Source organism: Bufo gargarizans, chromosome 5 (assembly GCF_014858855.1).
Source record: "Bufo gargarizans isolate SCDJY-AF-19 chromosome 5, ASM1485885v1, whole genome shotgun sequence".
In the NCBI taxonomy this organism is placed as follows: Eukaryota; Metazoa; Chordata; class Amphibia; order Anura; family Bufonidae; genus Bufo; species Bufo gargarizans.
This window is the reverse complement of record NC_058084.1, coordinates 161,589,743-161,611,429: the sequence shown is the minus strand read 5'-3', so window position 1 is coordinate 161,611,429 and position 21,687 is coordinate 161,589,743. Positions and strand designations below refer to the sequence as shown.

Genomic DNA, 21,687 nt, shown 5'->3' with positions numbered 1-21,687 from the left:
ACTGGAGTTTATGGGATTCTTACGGCTGCCTCTCAGGTCATGGCTCTGCAGACAACTTGCTATGACAGCGCTGGGAGCCTTCAGAGGGCCCCACGCGGTCATGGCAACCAATCAAAGCCCTATGATTTTGCTGTGGGAGCTCCGATCAGAGGACAGAGAGAGCCCGCTCCCACTGTCAAACCCCTTAGATGCTGTGATCACTATTTACCACAGCATCTGAGGGGTTAAAAGAAAGGGCTTTCTGACTCTTTCTAAATGCTGACCTGTCCCCTGAATAGCATAGCAGATAATCAACGCCAGCATGCCCTCCATGGTTTCTTTATTCCAAACGGACCCATAAAAATGTACAAAGGGCAAAACATAGTGAACTTTGTACATTTTAATGGATCCGTTTTGAATAAAGAAACCATGGAGGACGTGCTACCGTCAATTATCTTTCGTGCTGTTGGACTGGAGCGACTGCTGTGGATTTACAGTGGCTGGCGGACTGGTGCATTCCTGATGGTACGGCTTTAAATTTGCTCTCTATTCTCTGGGTGGGTCATCAGTATCTGATCGGTGGGGGATTTGGGACCCCTGCTGATCAGCTGTTTGAGAAGGCAAAGGTGCTCCTGTGAGTGCCACGGCCTTCTCGCAGCTTACCAAGCGCAGTAAAGAATTTCTTGTGCTTTAATACTTTCATTGCCATATTTTGATCCCCATAACTTTCTTATAGTTATGTCTACAGAGCTGTGTGATGGCTCATTTTTTGCAGGGTCATCTGTAGCTTTCAGTGATGCCGTCTTGGGGTGTGTAAGACTTTTTGATCTGATTTTACTCACTGTGGGGGGGGGGGGGGGGGGGGGGGGGTACCATGACGGACTTGATATTGATGACCTACCTGGAGATAATAACTAATAAAACCCCATAAAGAACAAAGAAAATGAAGAAAAGCAATCATTACCAGAATGTCTCTCTTCCCATGCCATAAGTTTTGGTAAAACTTTTGATGTCATAGAGACAAATCAAAAGTTTTGATAGGTGAGGACCTAAGTGCCGAGACCCCCGCCGATCACTAGAATGAGGGGAGAAGTGTTCACATATCGCATTCTCTCTCATCACTGCCGAGGACGTAATTGAGACTTATATTGGGCCTGTCAGGGTGAGAGGGTGTGAGATGTACCGGGTATGTGCCTCTCTCTCCTTGATATAGGGATCTGTGGGGGTCTCAGCTCTCAGTAATATGATAAATCACGGAACTACCGAGCTTAAAATCGCGACAAACGATATATGGAGATATAAACAAGAGATCAGCTGTAACACCAGGAATGTAGTCTATCTACTCACTTGCCCATGTAACATAAAATATGTAGGAAGAACCACTCAAGCAGTAAGGCTGGGTTCACACCTGAGCGTTTTACAGCGCGTTCCTACGCGCTGTAAAACGCTCAACAAGGAGAAACCAATGATTCCCTATGGGAATGGTTCACACTTGGGCGTTTTACAGCGCGTACGATCGCGCTGTAAAACGCCCGACGCTCCAAAAAGTACATGAGCGACTTTTGGGGCGTTTGTGGCCATAGGACACTGTAGTGAATCACACAAACGCGCGTCAAACGCGCGTTTACTATTACAAAAACGCGCATAAAAATGCGCGTGTAAAACGCGCGTTTGCGCAACGCTCAAGTGTGAACCCAGCCTAAGGGACAGAATGACAGAACATCGATCAAACATAAAACGAGGGGTCACCACACATAGTGTATCTAGACATTTCTTAGAGAAACATAAGAGCAATCCCGCCCTACTGAAAGTCACCCCACTAGAACACGTTATGCATTCCTATCAAGTTTTGTGCAGGAAAGAGATGCACTGGATTTTTCGTCTCAATACACTATTCCTCCACGGGTTAAATGAAACACTAGAATATAGTAATTATTGACAAAGAACTTGAACCCTGCACTATATATATATATATATATATATATATATATATATATGGTTTTTATTTATAATATATATTTATTTTTCTATATATAATAAAAAAAATATTATTTTTTTTTACATGTTGTATTACATTTCCCATATATATATATATATATATATATATATATATATATATGTTTATATACCTTCTATATTTATTTTTTATATATTCTTATATTTATGTATTTCGTATATGGACCGATATATGTTTCATATGTGTTTTTATTGATACTGCATTATATTTGGGAAATCTTCGTATATTACATTAATAGATCTAGGGCCCTATGCCCAACATTGACTGAGAATATAACAGAGGCCCTTAAATGATAAATGTTAATGTGAACATCACCATTATATGTGTTCCCATCACTTTTATACATCATGTCCTTAGATGCCTATGTTCCCCTTTGCCCATGCGCACTGAACCTCAGCTTGGTGACGGAAACCCTCGGCTCCGCCACTTGCGTTCCACTGAGCGGAAGTGGGCGGAGATCGAGATGTGACGTCACCCCACGGCCGTCGCCGGAGACTGTAAGACAATTACTCCCCCACAAAACCTATACCTTTCCCCTGGTCTTATTACTTTAGTGACCAATACATATCTCCCTTTTGTGAGTACCTATGTTTTATATACTCGACCCACCGGAAGTGATATCACTTCCTGTCGTTCGCCCACAAATATAGAAGAGATAGGGTTTGTATATACTTTGTATAATTTGTAGATCTTATAACCTGCATTATACTTAATATCAATACATGTTAAAACATGACTCTGTATATTAGCCTCGTTTGGACATTAATTACAGATCCGCAGATGCTTTGTTTATATATTTGACACCTCACTTCCGGTTTTGCGTTCCATGCTGGAACGCATGGACACACGTGGACCGGAAGTGATGCCTCAAACATCGATTTTGGCGCCAGATTTGGTTTTAAATGAGCCACTATCCTCAAAACTGTATGTGCTCCTGATGAAGGGGATTTATATATCCCCGAAACGCGTTGGGCTTTTTCCTCACCCTACCCTGATTGTCTGATTAAAGGATTTTGACAAGAAGTTCCAGCTCTTGGACTGCCGTTATTTCCCGATACTCTAGAAGTGAACCAGGCGCAGGAGGAAGGGTTTGGGGGTGTCTTGAGTTTATCCCCCATCTCTCCTCCTGGGTGAAGTGAGTACAATTACTATTCCAGTGTATGGATGAATCTTTGTATGGCTACAAGCCGTGTTGAATTGTCATTGCAGGATATATTCCTCTTCACCACAATTGAGTGATTCTGGTAAAATATATATTTTTATGTTCTAACCTTTTAATTATTTATGATGATACTCTATATACAATCAAACATTGAGTGGCGCCCCCTGGTGATATAAAAAACTTTACTTTTTCTCTTCTGTTGTCTCATCAGACACAGTCCAATAGCATTAGTTCATCTGCTAGACTTCTCCTCTCTCCATTTACAGAACACAGACAACATAACCAAGATCTGACCTTGGGTAATGGCGCACGAGAAAGATCACATCTGCCATCGCTCCATCCAACCCTGCTCAGGGCACACTATGGATGACCACTAAGTGAGGATTTATAGCGTACCTCTACCCTAAACAGATCCCATTCCCAACCCTAACTTTTGAGTAGGAATCAGCAGCTTTGATATCTACAATCTGCACATGGACAGCATATCTTACCTGATCTGACCACATAGAGAAAACAGCCAGCCGAGGTATAGCAAAACCACAGAGCGCTGTCACAAACCCGCGGAACGCACGACCCGCATACTGTACAATCAGCAGCAATTTCTGCAAAACAAAGATAGAATTTTATTACCACATCACACATTTTGGTGAATTAAAGAGTACCTGTACTTTTACCAAACTTTTGATATGTCATAGTGACTGGTGGGGGTCCGAGTGCTGAGACCATCAAATATCACTCAAACAAGGAGAAAGAAGCATCAACACCGAGCGCTGTCTCTCTTCGCTGCTGAAGACGGGCTCAACAGAAAGTCTATGACCCCCATCTCCAGTGCCGAGGAGAGATAGAAGAGCTCCAACAGAGCGCTATCTCCTTGTTATAGCGATTGGCAGGGGTCTCAGCATTCAGACCACTACCCATCAGAAGTTTGTTAATAGTGCAAGAACACTTTAAACTTTCAACAAAATTACTTTTAAAAACAGCATAATCCTGGAGGGTGTTATCAACGTGCCGAATTTCACTAGATATACACAGAATCTAAATGGTTTCAGTTTTTCTAAAAGACATAGGAAAATGGACTTAAAGGGGTTAGCCCATCTTGTCCGATAGGTGCAGGCCCCACCTATCTCTAGAACAGGGCCCCAAAAATGAAGAAGAGAGCACCACGCATCTCGGCTAATTCCAGAACTCTCATAGAAGTGAATGGACAGTGAACTATGCAAGCACGGTCACCTCTCCATTCACCTCTATGGAAGTTCCGGCACTGCCATAAAAGTCAATAGAGGGTGGGTGCGCATACATGGAGCGCCCTTGTTCACTTTGGGGGCCGTACTTTTCTGACACTGGTGGCATAGAGGTGCGAGATTGGACAACCCCTTTAAAAGGGTATTCTGGTAATCCTCAGGATACGTTTATATGTCTGACCACTGGGACTGCCCCATGCCCCGAAATGAATGGAGGGGCTGGTGGAGCATGCACCTTGGCGCTACATTTATTCTCTATGCAACCGCCAGAAATAGCCAAGCACTGTCCTCAGCTATCCCCAGCAGTCCAATAGAGAAGGAATGGGGTGGCAGGTACATACACTACCCGCTGCTGCATTTATTTCAGGGAGCTCCGTAGGGTATGGGGCCACTGTTTTCATTATTGGAGGGGTTCCCAGTGTTCAGACACCTAACAGTCTATTAGTTATTCCCTATCCGAATGTGTAACCCTGAACTTCCCACTGCTCAGACGCAGTAGTCAGGGAGGGCATTGAACAGTAGCCCACAGGTAGGTTCTTTTCACTTTCCCTCGCTGGACACTATAGTGTAAAGAACAGACATGAGGGTCTGGTAAGTAACTAGACACAAGCTGTATCCACCTCCAGGAACCTTCTAACGGTTATCTCAAAGCTTTCAACATCTTGGAGTTTGTGTTGAGACCTGGTTTGAAGACTTCAGACAACACCTCTTTCTTATGACAGGCGATACACTATTGTAAAAAAGCTCAAATTATAGACTCCTGTTGCTGCGCCTTATATACTGTCCCTTACTTATCGTACAGGATGACCTCATGGGGGCCAAAAGTGTAAACAAAAAAATAAAGAGAGTCTGTAAGGGTGAAAAAGTTCAGCCTGTTATCCTGCAGGTTGTTTCAGAAAATAAAGATAAAGATAAAATAATAATAAACGCTTCAAGCCCTGCCCCTGGTCACCACAACACCAAAAGGGGACATACTGCTCATTTACACAAATATTTTAGTTGCACACTGTGCTATTAACGAGAAAAATGAAAGAAAAAATGCGAAAGGCTATTTTTTTTCCTGGGCATAAAAATATAAAACTAAAATAAAAATGACAAAAATAAAGCCCCGTATGTCACTGAAAATAGACCAGAAATTATTTCTGTAACTGAACAGAAAAAAGTTATGGCTTTCACAGATGTAGGTACTTCGTTGGAGGCTACTAGGCACATTACCCCCATTGCTTCTCTATAATAAGGTATACAGTAGTTAGTGACGGCACAAGTGGGGGGTCAGTGCCAGGTGGTCTGTGACTGGCAGGAGCCCCTCTACTAGGCACACTGCCCCCATGGCTTCTCTATAATAAGGTATACAGTAGTTAGTGGCGGCACAAGTGGGGTGGGGGTCAGTGCCAGGTGGTCTGTGACTGGCAGGAGCCCCTCCACTAGGCACATTGCCCCCATGGCTTCTCTATAATAAGGGATACAGTAGTTAGAGGCGGCACATCTGTACAGACATGGGCTGGGCGTGTGATGGAACATTAGGGCAATGACATACTTCGGAGCGGCGGCTCTCCGTACAAGGCCAGGGCAATGTGACTCACTCTGACATATTGCACATGATTTCCCTGAGCTTTCCTCCTCCCCGCCTGCTTGTCCAGTACAAGTCACACTGAGGCAGAGCACTGGCCATCATCAGATTGGTCACTGTTCACACAATGAAGACGCAGCAGCCTCAGAGCCTGGTCACACAGACACATAGAATTAAAGATATTTCCCCCAGCACGCCATGAAAGTGCCAGGTGAATATACCCTTCAATGACCCCTGCCATGGTGACTGGGCAGACATGAGCTGCCACTACAGGCCCGCTGCCCACCCCCTGCACAGGGCACTGCCCAGGAGAACACTACCTGTACCTGCACCAGTCACCGACTGCTTTGCTTTCATTCAGAGGCTGCAATGACAAGGAAGTTTCAGCATGGGAACAAGCACCGTGCTCCGTCCAACCCGCCCACTCCAGGCACTGAGCGCCCAGGAGTCCCGAGCGCATGCGCGATCAGCCAGCATCATGGGAAATGTAGTTTACTCCCATACAGAAAGATGCTGCGGTCTGTACTGTTATCAACCGGGGTATAAAATACTGTGGTCGTTTTATTAATCGGAAGCGAGTGAATAGAAATACTGTACATAGGGAACATTGTGCATTCTATAATGTGACTCCTCCCGCTCTGAATCCAACACTTCTAACTACAGTTCTAGCAGCAATAATACCACAAGAAAACGAACCCTCAAGCGTTAACGCAGCGTTTTGCTTCATCCACAGCCTACTGTTGTCACATACCGCCTGAACTGAAACGCACGGCTGAGAGAACCCTTAGCGAGGTGTAATCCCTCCTCCCCGCCACACGTGGCGCTGTGACTCCCAGGCCGGCGCTGTCTTAGGACGTCAGTCTGTAGCAGTGGAGTTCCGGTTAGCGCTGAGGTTGCTGCATTGTCTCCAGCGCAGTACTAGCACCCGGCAGCTTCTCGTCTCTCCCAGGCATGTAAGTAGAGGTTGGTGCTGCTTGTTCAGTGACTGCGCGCCTCTTCGGAGAGTGAGAGTCAGAGCAGGAGGTGTAGACGGGGCTGCGGTACCTGAGCTCAAAGACGCCAGTTCTGAACACCAGCCCTCATCCCATAGAGAGGGGAGTCAGTACCTGATACATTGGCCATGCGGTCCTCTCTGTGGGCAGCACGTAGAGCAGGTTTTGTAGGAAAAGAGTCAGTAACCTCATTTATATCCCTGCAGGTTCAGTCTCAGTGATTGCCGCTATCTCTGTATACGTAGCCTTTAGAGCTCATACCCACCAACGTGTGACGGCTGTGCCTGTGTTGTGGTCCACAGTATATGGCCACCGTATCGAAGAACGATGCCCTAGTGATGAATGGAAGTGCTTAAGTTGGCAAATATCCTTCTATCTGCATGCAGCGATCTCCTCTGCAGCATTGGGGGCCATCGCACTGCCCCATACTGTCTAGTGGTTTGCCGGCGGCAGATCGTTATTTAGACAGCACAATCTGCTGCCTGCAAACAATAAGTTTTTTTTTCAACAAGGTAAAAGATTTTGATTGCCCGATGATCGAGCTTGTTCATTGGGCAATCGGCGGCAGTGTTGCACTGCCAGATAATCTCTAAGGAGCGTTCATGTGAAGGCTCCTTAACAATTATCTGCCGAAAAGTCGGACAGTGTAATACAGGCCTTAGAACAGCTAGTTGTGACTTGACCAGATCATCACCACTTCTAGTGAAGGTGTTCCATGGAGATAGTGGTTTTGGCGTATGTACTTAGTGACCACTAGGGAGCTGCCGGAGGAACTTAGTAGAATAGTAATAGTCAGCTTAGACATCCGCATGGTTGTTTTCATTAGAAACCGCACGTGACGGACCTCTGCAGTGACAGTCCTTTATGACTTACAATAGGGGCATCAGGTTGTGCTGTGGTGTCCATCTATTAGGCTGAAAAGGCTGCTTGCTGTGCAACCTTTTTCCATCATAGACTATGGAATCTGCAGCAGAGGCTCCTAAAGGATTTGGTTTTTATGTCGTTTTAAATTTTGTTGGCTTCTATGCAAGTTTTTGTAATAAAATGTTTTTTTTTTGTCCCCCCCCCCCATTCAGATAAGAAGTATGAATTCCTGCAAGTCATAAATTGTATGTACTGAAACAGTAGGACTGCAGACAGAAAATTGAAGACGGATCTAAAAACAGGCCAGCAGCTCTCGGAATGTACGTCCTTGCGTCTTTCTTAAGGCCCCTTTACATGGCCCGATGAGCGTCGCTTGCTAGTCAGGGACGAAGAACATTTCATTTACATGTGCTCTCCTCTACAGTATGGGACAAGCGATCACTAATGCCATCACTCGTTCCCATGCAGAATCATTGTTTGCCGGCAGCAGTGCCGTTTAGATGGCTTGATCTGCTGCCCACAAACGATAATTAAGGTGTATTCGGGAACCCCCCTATTATCCGATGAACGAGTGTTTCACTCGTTCATTGGGTAATTGGCGTTACGTTTACATCAAAGTGAGGCCAATGACAGTTCTGGATTTGTTGCAGATTGGTACATTGTAAAAAATCACAGAAAAAGGTGCCATTGTCTTAGTAAGGGTCTGTGAACGCAACCGTATTTTAGGTCCCCATCCGATCCGCATTTTTTGTGGAGAAGCTGTTGACCCATTCATTTCAATAGGGCCGCAAAAGATAAGCACAGCACACTGTGTGCTCTCCGCATCCTGGTGTTCCTTCTGTGGCCCTGCAAAAAAAGATAGAACACGTCCTATTCTTGTCAGTTTTGCAGACAAGACTAGGCATTTGTAACATAGGGCAAAATGTGCAGAACCGCAAAACGGATACAGTTGTGTGAATGGACCCTTAATCAAGTGGAAAGGGGAACATCCAGAGGCTGAAAACCTATTCCTAATAACTACAATTGTATCAGGTCCCATGAAAACAGCCTTTGGCTATGTGCAGATAATGAACTTTCTGTCAGGAAAATCCACCACTGAGTCCACGCAGAAATCTGAGGCTGGCACTCGGATTTCCGTCAGTTCTTTTCTGGTGAGACAGATTTGATATCTGTGCACCTTGAACTATAGTGTGGATTCCCATTGAAAATGTATAGCTTTTCCTATCATGAACTCTGATGTGTTGATGTCATCTTCTTTACATTAGCCTTTACCTACAGGCTCTAATCCAGTTGTTGTCTGGTTCCAGCTCTCCGGGTCCTCAGTCGCGTGATATGGAGGCGCCCAGTATAACAGTGTCTCCTCAGAAGAGGAAGTCTGATGCTTTAGATTCACCTGCAAAGAAAACTGTATGTATTTGCTTTCACTTTTAAGTATAATGTATTATATTTCTTTTACTAATTTAACCAGTGACATGGACCACAAGCACAATGGACATGAGGTGTTCATTGACTTCGATGAGTCTTCTGAGCATGTTCTGTGACTTGTGCAGGGAGGGGGAGCAGATAAGCTGAGACAATAGACTATTGTAACTTGTGACTCGTGGATTCTGTCATATATACAGACATACTATATCTAATATATATGTGCATATATTGTGAATGGTGGCAATTTGTTGAATCTGGTAGTTGTAATTTTGACTATTAACAATTTATATTGAGTCTGTGGTCGAGTCGGAAGTACGTTCTGCTTTATGCTGTGCTCTGATCTATGGAAAGCATTCTGATTCCACTTTTATACAAAAAATCCCAGCACTCGCTCTATGCAATTAAACTCTTTTTCTCATCAGTGTAGATGCATGCAAAGCGTTTTGGATCAGCCACAAGCCTTTTTCAAACATACACACTTCTTCAATGAAATGAAACCACTTGTACAGGGTGGCCCACGAAAAAGTAGCCGGCCTCCAGTGATAGTATGACTAGATGAAATAGCAAGTGTTGTGTGTGTGTTTTTTTAAATTACCAACAAGTCACAAAAGATGCTGAAAGTGGTCCCCGGTCACGTCTATGCATCTTTTGGGCGTGTGGGATTATGTCGCCTGATACGGCTTGTGATGCTGCAGATAGTGTTTGTGATGTTTTCTTTGAGGTCATCCAGGGGATCTGGATTGTAAGTGGACTCTTTCTGTTTTAAATTTCAGAAAGAGTCTCACGTGGACAAGTGTGGGGAACGTTGCATACAGTCAGGTCCATAAATATTGGGACATCGACACAATTTTAACATTGCTGGCTCTAAATCACCACAATGGATTTGAAATAAAACGAACAAGATGTGCTTTAACTGCAGACTGTCAGCTTTAATTTGAGGGTATTTACATCCAAATCAGGTGAACGGTGTAGGAATTACAACAGTTTGCATATGTGCCTCCCACTTGTTAAGGGACCAAAAGTAATGGGACAATTGGCTTCTCAGCTGTTCCATGGCCAGGTGTGTGTTATTCCCTCATTATCCCAATTACAATGAGCAGATAAAAGGTCCAGGGTTCATTTCAAGTGTGCTATTTGCATTTGGAATCTGATGCTGTCAACTCTCAAGATGAGATCCAAAGAGCTGTCACTATCAGTGAAGCAAGCCATCATTAGGCTGAAAAAAACAAAACAAACCCATCAGAGAGATAGCAAAAACATTAGGCGTGGCCAAAACAACTGTTTGGAACATCCTTAAAAAGAAGGAACTCAGCAACACTGCAAGACCACAGAAAACAACTGTGGTGGATGACTGAAGAATTATTTCCCTGGTAAAGAAAACACCCTTCACAACAGTTGGCCAGATCAAGAACACTCTCCAAGGAGGTAGGTGTGTGTCAAAAGTCAACAATCAAGAGAAAATTTCACCAGAGTGAATACAGACGGTTCACCACAAGATGTTAAACCATTGGTGAGCCTCAAAAACAGGAAGGCCAGATTAGAGTTTTCCAAACGACATCTAAAAAAAGCCTTCACAGTTCTGGAACAACATCCTATGGACAGATGAGACCAAGATCAACTTGTACCAGAGTGATTGGAAGAGAAGAGTATGGAGAAGGAAAGGAACTGCTCATGATCCTAAGCATACCACCTCATCAGTGAAGCATGGTGGTGGTAGTGTCATGGCGTGGGCATATATGGCTGCCAATGGAACTGGTTCTCTTGTATTTATTGATGATGTGACTGCTGACAAAAAGCAGCAGGATGAATTCTGAAGTGTTTCGGGCAATATTATCTGCTCATATTCAGTCAAATGCTTCAGAACTCATTGGACGGCGCTTCACAGTGCAGATGGGCAATGACCCAAAGAGTTTAAGGGAAAGAAGTGGAATGTTATGCAATGGCCAAGTCAATCACCTGACCTGAATCCGATTGAGCATTTATTTCACTTGCTGAAGACAAAACTGAAGGGAAAATGCCCCAAGAACAAGCAGGAACTGAACAGTTGCAGAGCATTACCAGGGATGAAACACAGCGTCTGGTGATGTCTATGCGTTCCAGACTTCAGGCTGTAATTGACTACAAAGGATTTGCAACCAAGTATTAAAAAGTGGAAGTTTGATGTATGTTGATTATTTTGTCCCATTGCTTTTGGTCCCTTAACAAGTGGGAGGCACATATGCAAACTGTTGTAATTCCTACACCGTTCACCTGATTTGGATGCAAATCCCAGCATGCTCCATTTATTTCTATAGAGTTCTGAGAGCAGCCAAGCAAGGGGGGGGCATCTTGGGAGTTGTAGTTTTACCACAGCTGGAGTGCCAAGGTTAGCCATCACTGGTCTAGGGGTTCACATACTTTTTCCACCTGCACTGTGAATGTTTTACATGGTGTGTTCAATAAAAACATGGTAACATTTCATTCTTTGTGTGTTATTAGTTTAAGCAGACTGTGATTGTCTATTGTTGTGACTTAGATGAAAATCAGATCAAATTTTATAACCAATTTGAGCAGAAATTCATATAATTCCAAAGGGTTCACATACTTTTTCTTGCAACTGTATTCACCATACCCTGTGGCTATCTTGCTGGGCGGCGGGTAATGCTTCTTGACTTCCCTCCCCTTTTGTAGGTAACAGGCTTTTCGACAAGCGTCTGGATGAGATTATCTTTAATGCTACAGGGGATAAAAGCACCCATTTGCCACAGAGTAGGACGCGCTTCAACAGGTCTAAAAAGCTAAAATCTTTTTCGGCCCTTTCGGAGTTCTTCCAGCCCGAAGCGACCAGCACAAAAAATCTGCCACAGAGCAGAAGTGCAAGCCATCTTTTAAGCCTCGCCCTCCTAGTGTCGTCCTCGCCAGCAGGCCTCCAAGCCCTATACCCCCCCCCCCCCCAAATCCTCCTCTGCATGACGTGCGGTCTCTGGCGCCCCCCCCCCCAGTCAAGTTGGAGGACGTCTTCATCTGTTCCAGCATGTTTGGCTAGCTCACGTTTTGGATGCCTGGCTACGAGAAGTGATCTCAGAGGGTTACAAACTGGAGTTCCGGTCCCCACATCCACCCTGGTTTTTTCGCTCTCCATCGCCCACTCATTGTTTTTTTTTATTTATTTTTTCCCCTCTATTCTCGCTCTTCTGCGGCAGGGAGTGATTGTTCCGGTTCTGCTTCAAAAGTAGGGTATGGTCCATCCCATTCTAGACCTCAAAGCCCTCAACTGCTTCCTTCGTCTCTGCTGTTTCCGCATTAAGTCCCTGCGATCGGTCATGGCATCCATGGACCTGGGGAATATCTGTCCTCAATAGACATCAAGGACGCTTATCTCCATGTTCCCATCTGTGTCGGTTCGCACTGGGACCTTTTCATTACCAGTTTGTGGCCCTCCCATTCGGCCTTACCACAGCTCACAGGGTCTTTACCAAGCTTCTGGCCTCAGTCATGGCTCTGCTTCATGCCAGGGGGTTAGTGGCGATTCCGTACTTGGACGTTATCATGATCAAGGGTCCACGATTCTGGACAACCTTTGGACAGCCTACGCATTCTCCGTGACACCCTGGAACGCTTCAGGTGGGTTCTGAACCTGTCAAATTCAGGTCTTCACCCATCTCGACAGCTGACGTTTATGGGCATGCTGTTCGACAACGATCGGGCAAGGGTATTCTTGCCCCCAGACAAACTCTCCACTCTGTCATCAGATCCTCTCCTTGTTGTGGCCTCAGTCTCTTCCCATTCACCAGTGCATGATGAGGACTCTGGGCTACATGGTCTCTTCCTTCAAAGCATTGCCCTACGCGCAGTTCCATACCAGGGCTCTTCAGCGGCACATTCTGACCATTTGGGACCAATCCCCGGCCTCCCTAGATCGACTCGTCCATCTCTCTGCCCAAACCCGCCGAGACCTTCGATGCCTCCGATACTGACATCGAGCCGCTCCTTCCTTCCCCTCCGCTGAATAGTGTTGATGACGGACGCCAGTCTCCCAGGCTGGGGGGCGGGGGAGAGAGTTCTGGAAATCCTTTCGGTCCTGGGCACCTGGTCCCACTAGGAACGCTCCCTTCCGATCAATATTCTAGAATTGCGGGCGATTCGCCTCTCTGGTTCATTGGATGGAGGGTGTCCAGTTTGGGTTCAATCCATTAACTCCACGGCAGTCGCATATCTAAATCACAAGGGCGGCACCCGGAGCCCCGCAGCCATGTAGGAAGCAGCGCTCATCCTCTCCTGGACAGAGAGCCATGTTCCAGCTCTGTCGGCAGTTCATATACCTGGTGTTGACAACTGGATCGCCGACTTTCTCAGCCGAGAGAGACTCGATAATGGCGAATGGTCTCTGCATCCACAGGTGTTTCCCGAGATCTGCAAGTATGGGCACACAGCGGGGCACAAGGGGACATTATATAATGTATGCGCCGGCAGCGGGGCACAAGGGGACATTATATAATGTATGCGCTGGCAGCGGGGCACAAGGGGACATTATATAGTGTATGCGCCGGCAGCGGGGCACAAGGGGACATTATATAGTGTATGCGCCGGCAGCGGGGCACAAGGGGACATTATATAGTGTATGCGCCGGCAGCGGGGCACAAGGGGACATTATATAGTGTATGCGCCGGCAGCGGGGCACAAGGGGACATTATATAGTGTATGCGCCGGCAGCGGGGCACAAGGGGACATTATATAGTGTATGCGCCGGCAGCGGGGCACAAGGGGACATTATATAGTGTATGGGCAGGCAGCGGGGCACAAGGAGACATTATACAATATACGGGCTGGCCCCTGGGCAGGCAGTGGGCTACAAGAGTCACTATACTGCATGGGGCCACCTAAAGACATTATACTGTCTGGACTCAGGAACTATACTGTAAGGGGGTCATAAGGGCCATAATGGGACAACAGTTTGTACCCCCCCCCCCCCCCAGTATAATAATGATGTGTGGCCCACATACAGTAATGTCGTCTTGCTGCTCCTGTATGGGGGCAACAGGGAGACATTATACTGATGGGACTCAGGATGACCTGTATATTATTGCCTGCTATGAGAGATCAAGTGCCGTCACTATGTGCAGTGTAGCTTGCAAGCAGGGCCAGGGCCGCAGAAGACATAGACTTTATAACCTTTATTTAGGACACCCGGGCCGTTAGGGTCTCCTACTCCTCTTCCCCCACCTTGGCTTGGATACGGACTGCTGACTGACTTTGCGCACCTCGCTCCTGTACTCGTCCAGTGGGCAGAGACTTGAATATGGGAGCGAGAAGGAGTCGGGGGCAGCCGCCGCAGGAACCAATATGTATGTATGGTACGATGTAGGGGCTGGCTGACAGATTTAGGAGTGGTCATCGTGCATATGACTTCTATGATGTCACAAAATACTGCGGCTATTTGGGAACAGCAATATCGCCATATCGCTGTTTCTTAATACCGCGGTATAACGTTGACACTGGTTTACTGCTCAACCCTAGATGTGGATTTCATGGCCTCCCACTTCAACCGCAAGGCAGAGAAATTTGTTGCGAGGTCCAAGGATCTTCTGGCTCGGGCATCAGACGCCCTTGTGTACCCGTGGATGCAGTTTACATTTCCTTACGTGTTCCCTCCTGTTCCGCTCATTCTGCATCTTCTCTGGAAAATCTGATCCGAAGGTCTGCCTGTCATTCTTGTGGCCCCGGACTGGCCACGCAGAGTATGGCACGCATCCCTAGTATCCCTCCTTGCCGACAGACCCTGGCGTCTTCCCCCTTCAGGAGGACCTCTTGTCGCAGGGACCAATCTTCCACCCGAATTTAGGGTCGCTATATTTAACGGCATGGCTGTTAAAGCCGCCGTACTAAGGACTGTGGGTTTCTCAGATGTTGTTGTCCAGACCATGATTCGGGCTAGGAAACCATCATCCTCCCGTATATATCACCGGACCTGGAAGTCCTACTTTAGTTGGTGCGATCGCCACCAGTTGTCTCCCATTCCGTTCTCGTTGCCGCAACTCTTGTCTTTCCTGCAGTCGAGCATGGACTTGGGGCTGGCTCTCAGTTCCATCAGAGGGCAAGTTTTGTCCCTTTCCATTCTTTTTCAGCAAAATTTGGCTTCACTTTCTGCAGGGGTTGGTGCACACTTACCAGCCACCGCTGAATTCTTGGTACCTTAACCCTTGAATCCTTGGTACCTTAACCCTTTCACGCCTGATGACGTACATGTACGTCATCGGGCCGGTCTTAAACATGGTGGCCGCCTGCTTCTTATAGCAGACACCTGCAGCTCATGTCCGCAACCGGCAGTAATGCCAATCGCGGACATTTAACCCCTCAGATGCCGTGATCAATCCTGAAATGTGCGCTTTCAGTTATGCTCCGGCTTCCCCGTGTAGCGATCGGAGGAGCTGGAGCTTGTGTGCAGCAGCCCCTGTCTTTATGAATGACAGGAGGCTGCTGCATAATATTTCCTATGGAGCCCTTGCCCGTAATGGGGCTCCATAGGAAAGTAGTAATATCATCATAGATTCCAATGCAAGTGCATTGGAGTCTATGATAATAGAAATCAGATGATTCATTGTTATGGGAACAAGAAAAAAATATTCAAATCGCCCCCACTTTTCCCCAAATTTTATACACATCATGGGTGTCGTGAAAACGCCCATAATATAAAAATATATCCCCCCTATACGGCTTAATTTTCTAGAAAAAAAAAAAATGAATAAAAAGTGATCAGTCATACACACCCCAGAATGGTATCAATGAAAAGTTCAGATTGACCCACAAAACATGAGCCCCCATACAGCTCTGTACACAATTGTGTACGTTATAGGGGTCAAAATATGGCAGCAAAAAAATAAAACAAATTTATTTTTCCCCACTTTTAAATTTTTAATCAAAACGCAAGACAAACTATACATATAAGGTGTTGCCGGTTTCGTACTGACCTGTAGAATAAAAGTAACTGGTCAGTTTTATCGAACGTCGTAAATAAAAAATAAAATAAAAAAATGTTAAACTGTGGTGGAATAGCTTTCCCCCCCCTCGCCTCCATGACGGCACCTTACTTTACTTTAAAATTAGCCTCCTCCTACCAGGCAGGGACAGAGCTTCAAAAAGGGCCCACCTTCTTGCCGTCCTCCAGTGTCTTTCTGTCCCTGCCAGGCAGAGAAGCAGGAGTCGTCCCACTGCCTCAGTTCGGGGGGCCATAAAGAAGGGACAAAGCTGGAGCTGCAGCCGCATTTGCGGTTGCTGGGGGCTTACTATGGGCAAGTAAGCTCAGTCTCTACGTGCCTGCCGCGGTCTGCATTTTCCCCACATATGCGCCAGTAGAGGGGGCATATGGAGTTCCTCTGGATTCTATTGGCCGCCCATTTAGAGGAAAAGAGAGAGAGGGTGTTCACAATACATAAAAACCTTCATTCTTTAATCTTGAGAATAGAAAAACCCGGATAGGAAATATTTTTTATTTATTTTTTTGCCTAGAACCATTAAAAAGAGACTGCCTTTTTGATGAGGATTTAAATCTATTTTTGTATTGTCCTAAAACTGATGTTTCCCTTTCCTAATTGGCGAAAGGTACATCATTTTCTCTAAACTCTTGGTTGATAAATGTTCTTTGTCAGGGTTACAGGATTCTCTTTCTCAGTGTTCCTACCACAACTTTCCAATCACTCCGGTCCAAAGCTCAGAGCAGAGTCTCTTCAACTTTGTCTGGAGCAGCAGATTCTGGACTTAGTCCAGATGGAAGTTCTGGTTCCAGTACCGATAAACAAAATCGGTCTGGGTTACTACTCCATGGTATTTATGGTATCCAAACCCAGCTGGAAAATGTGTTTTAATCCTAAATCTAAAAAAATTAATCAAGTCAATAAAATACAAAAAGGAGTAGATTTAAAATCCAGTCGATGTTTTGCAGTAAGGTGTCTCTTTAGTGTCACTAGACCTAAAAATGCATATTTCAACGTACCCATTCATCAGAATTCCCAACAATACTGAATAGTGGTTTGGATTCCAGGTCAGTTAAAACACTTACTTCCAATTTCAAGCTCTTCCCTTCGGTATAACGACAGCACCCAGACTCTTTACAAAAATTACGTTGGAGATAACGCCTCTGAGGAAAGAGAACGTCCAAATACGGTATTTCTAGGACAATCTTTTAATAGTAGGCGATTTCCAAAACAGACCTCAAACAATCTATTAAAAACCAGAGACAGATTGAGGGACCTGGGGTGGGTTATAAATTGGGAGACATCTCAGATTCTTCCCACACATGTGTTCCTGGACATACTTATAGATTCGGTCAATCAGATGTGTTTTCTGCCAGAGGACCAGATACAAAAGATTCAATCCCAAATAAGAAGTTTCAGGGGGAAGAAAATCCCATACTATTCGCCAAACTATGGCCCTTATCGGATCCCTAACAGTGTGTATCCCAACGGTAAATTGGGCCCAACTAAACTCTCCGACCCCTTCAGAGACACGTTTCAACATTGGGATTGAACTCGAGAATCATTAGACAAGCTGATTTTAATCCCAGAGGATATCTTATTATCCCTAAAATGGTGGGAAGTAAGACACAATTTACAGACAGGAGTTCCTTGGGTTGTGAGGAATCGGTTAATTCTCACTACCAACGCCAGTCTCTGGGTTTGGGGGGGCTTATCTACTGAGTATATCAGCCCAATGGGAATGATCTCAGACCCAGAGGAGACGGTCATTAAATTACCAGGACCTACGAGCCACACGCCGCTGACTGCACACACACACACAGTGCTGCCACATCAGTGCAGAAAGTGAGAAATAGATCTGCTGATTACAGGCTGTAGCATACTGTAAGACTCACTATGTTGTGGATTGTAATGAAATCTTGCAAGTTCCAGCAGCCTCTATGTAAGTGGCTGATGGCTGTGTAACAGGATGTGGGGGCGGGGCATAAGAGCTTGTGCTGGTGTATGTGAAAGCAAAAGGAACACCCACAGAGCCTGATGAGACTTCCGAACAGTGAGTGAATCTCATAGAAGAGCATTTCTTAGTGCATATGAAGCACAGCTGATACCAGAAAACAAAGGAGCAATTGTATTATGTGCTGCATTACTATAAGATATGGGGTTATTGATTTTTTTTTTTTTTTTTTTTTTTTTTTTTTTTTAGTGCACAAAGGTGTCCATAGCCTTTCAAAGGAATCTGTAACCAGTTTTTATGCTGCCCTAACTCCCTGGCCCCTTTTCACTTCCAGATTAGCTTACGAGGGTTCATATGAGCACTCGTTGGCATTAACCTTCCTGGGTAAAAGCCCCTCAGATTACCATTGGTGGCGACGCCTAAATCGTCGCCTGCCGGCAGGCACAATTCAATATAGGGGTGAACAATGACTCCTCCCCATACTGCATGTAATGGCAGTAGTCTCCTTCACTGAGGAGCCTTGTCAGGAAGGAATGCTTCCCTCCCGACAATCATCTGCTCAATTGAGAAGTGTAAGGGCTGTTTCACACGACCGGATGCTGTGCGTGACATCCGCTCCATGAAAGAGTGCCAAGACCCGATGCAGACTGCAGAGGCACAGAGCATTAACATGACTGATAATGCTCCGTGCCTCTGCAGTCTGCATCAGGTCTTGGCACTCTTTCACGGAGCGGATGTCACGCACGGCATCCGCTCGTGTGAAACAGCCCTAAAGGGGCTCAAGTGCAAGCGACGAGTCCTGATTTCCATGAGGTCCCGGCTATTCAGCAGCAGGATTTCCTGAATATCATGACTCTTCAGCATGTGTTTGAGCGGTTCAATATAGGATTTTAGCAAAACTGTGACTAGTTTATGCTCCCCTTAGTGAGGACACCATGAAACTGGAGTCAGATTCCCTTTAAACTGGACAACCTTATTGCAGTAAGCAGCTGAACCATGTGGAAGAGGATAACACGGGTGGGTGGCATTCCTTGCACATACATATGGAATGAGATGTTTTCCTTGACAGCAGACTTTAGTGTCTCCTTCATAATTCACAAGGCATGTGGTATAGAAATTGTATTGTGCTTTTGCCTTTTTGTTACCTCTTTTCTCTTCTTTTTTATGGACAGTGTACATCAGAGGGTCACGGCTCGGCAGTTGCGGCACACTATAATGAGCTTCAGGAGTCTGGCCTGAAGGAACGGAGCCTGTCCCGAATCTTTTATCTAAGGAACTTCAATAACTGGATGAAAAGCGCTCTGATAGGTAGAACATTTGTGTACTTTATGTACGTATGAATGTTTGAGACTTCAGGCAGCCTTTTTTTTTTTTTTTTTTTTTGTCTCTATAGTGTTTCCTAACAATGCTAAACGTTTGGGCACTTCCTCTCGAGTGGAACGACAGTATGTAAAACAGCGTATAGGCCAGAACATCACTTAACCAGATCAGACTGGGAGCTTGAACTAGCAAGGGTACCCTTACCTGGCAATCAGCAAGTTGGGTGCACTGGTTTTCTTACTGTGTGCATCTCCCTTCTTTTAAGAGTCCACTCTGTGAGTGCTGATGCACCCACTAATTTACTGTAGTGCTTGTTAAAAGTTGTCTATTGTGTTTAAAAGGAACCTGTCCTCAACTTTATGCTGTCCATACTTACGGCAGTATAAAGTAGAGACAGGGGAGTTGATTTCAGCGGTCTGTCATTTACAAGTTAAAAGTAAGTGGTTGCCGAGAACCAACATGACAATCATTGCAGACTAGGCCTGGAAAAGAGTCACTGCCACCTGAGAAGAGTCATGGTTATTCATGAATTCTTTGCTCTCCCTGCCCAACCTGCTGATGACTAGTTTTCTCCCTTTCACTCTAGAAGAGAACTGCCAATCATCAGGAGAGCAGGAGATTATTAATAACCATGACTCTTCTCAAGTAGATATGACACTTTTCAAGGCCTGGGCTGCAATGATTATGATGCTGGTTCTCAGCAACCCTCAGCGAGGTCAGCATAAAGTTGAAGACCGGTTCCCTTTAAGTTTCTGTCAATAGTGTGATCAATTTAGCTTGGAAAGGAAAGAGATTTGGGCTCTGCACACTGTCAGGGCCTTTCGTTGGAGGTACGTAGATGTCCGGATTGTATTTTTTGACTTGTACCTCTGATGGACGGCTCCAAGGTGCAACTATACTGACATACTGTGGATTGTGTCACCCACTGACTTCAATTGTAATATATATAGGGTTTCGCTCTGGTAGATGGGGTAAGCAGAGGCTGTACAGAGGCAAAATACAACTTCTTAACTCAAACTTCAGTGTTCATTCACAGTTGCGGCAGTTGCATAAACAACACATCACTTTACAGTCTTTGGTGTTAAATCACGCACAATGGAAAGTTCATTTTGCACAAGTCACCTTGTTGGCAGTAGTCCACAGCAGGCTTTAGGGGGCTTGTTCCCCCTGCACATGGGTCTCAGCCCTCCAGTCCGGCACAAAACCTCAGCTCCCAACACAGAGACTCAGCTGCTAAGCCCAGCTGCCTATTTAAGGACTGCCAGGTGCTGCCAAAACCCGGATCGGCACTAAAACTCTGGTCTGGTATTTTACCTCACCTGGCTGGAAACCAGCCCAGCCGCACATGTTGGGAGGAAAATACCTTCCTTCCCAGGCAAAACCCCTTGGTGTGTGTGTTTTTTTTTTTTTTATACATTATTTTGCAGTGGTTTTCTGTATGGAAAAGTGCAGTGTGCTATGCTTTCCTATACATTAGAAAAAAGGTATGCCGTTACCACCTCAGAGACCAAAAAGCACTCTGATGAATGGGGCCCTATTTATAGGCTTGTACAGGATTTTATCCTGGCATATGTGCCAAATGTAGGGCTCGCATACAGTCTGCGCAATGATGTGCTTAAATCCTAGAACCTTTGTCCGGACTGGATACTGTTCTGTCCACTGTCGTAGCCACCTTTCAGATGTGAGAAGATTTCCAACCTCTGGATACAATGGGGGAGATTTCTCAAAACTGGTGTAAAGGAAAAGTGTCTGTTGCCCACAGCAACCAATCACATTCCACATTTCATTTTCCAGAGAGTACAAATGCCTTGTAGGGCTCCATGGCATCTTTTTGAAGGAAAGTGCCTTTTGTATATATGTAAATGTAAAGTTAAGTGCACCCTTTCTCCTCCTTTTTGATTGACAGGGCCAGGTTCCTGCATAGTTGTCTAGCCTGGCCCTGGTAATCAAGAATGAGATTGAGGGCTGGCAGAGAAAGCAGGGGTGCTCACCCTCAGTGCACTTTGCCAATCATTTGCATATAACTTAAAAGCTCTTTTTCTCCAGAATGAAGCAACAGATCACAAAGTTAAAGTTATCATTACATTCAGCTGAGCTAGCCCTCCAAGGCACTGTACCTGGTTGACACAGTCCCTTTATAGAGACCTCTCATGGGTCTGTACATTGTAAGATGACTATCTGGACATGTAGAGCGGTGCCCAGGGATCTCACTG

The 21,687-nt window shown here is 45.5% G+C and overlaps 2 protein-coding genes across 4 annotated transcripts in view; one reads left to right on the top strand and one right to left on the bottom strand.

Moving 5' to 3' along the window:
* The window catches only part of FAM210A (family with sequence similarity 210 member A), a 36,335-nt gene extending 29,569 nt beyond the window's left edge, over window positions 1-6,766 (bottom strand). Inside the window, exons 1-2 of one of the 3 annotated variants that reach the window (XM_044293109.1) lie at window positions 6,666-6,766; window positions 3,650-3,760 (exon numbers count right to left, since the gene is read on the bottom strand). The gene's annotated coding sequence lies outside the window, so the exon portion shown is untranslated. Of the gene's footprint in view, window positions 1-3,649; window positions 3,761-6,289; window positions 6,423-6,665 lie in introns of those variants that run through there. The other 2 variants (XM_044293107.1, XM_044293108.1) reach the window with 2 other exon arrangements.
* Window positions 6,767-6,805: 39 nt separating this feature from the next.
* RNMT (RNA guanine-7 methyltransferase) overlaps window positions 6,806-21,687 on the top strand; it is a 67,630-nt gene continuing 52,748 nt past the window's right edge. Inside the window, exons 1-4 of the mRNA XM_044293106.1 lie at window positions 6,806-6,922; window positions 8,038-8,145; window positions 9,133-9,232; window positions 19,327-19,462. Coding sequence (XP_044149041.1) covers window positions 9,158-9,232; window positions 19,327-19,462 — 211 coding nt within the window. The 5' untranslated portion in view covers window positions 6,806-6,922; window positions 8,038-8,145; window positions 9,133-9,157. The remainder of the gene's footprint in view (window positions 6,923-8,037; window positions 8,146-9,132; window positions 9,233-19,326; window positions 19,463-21,687) is intronic.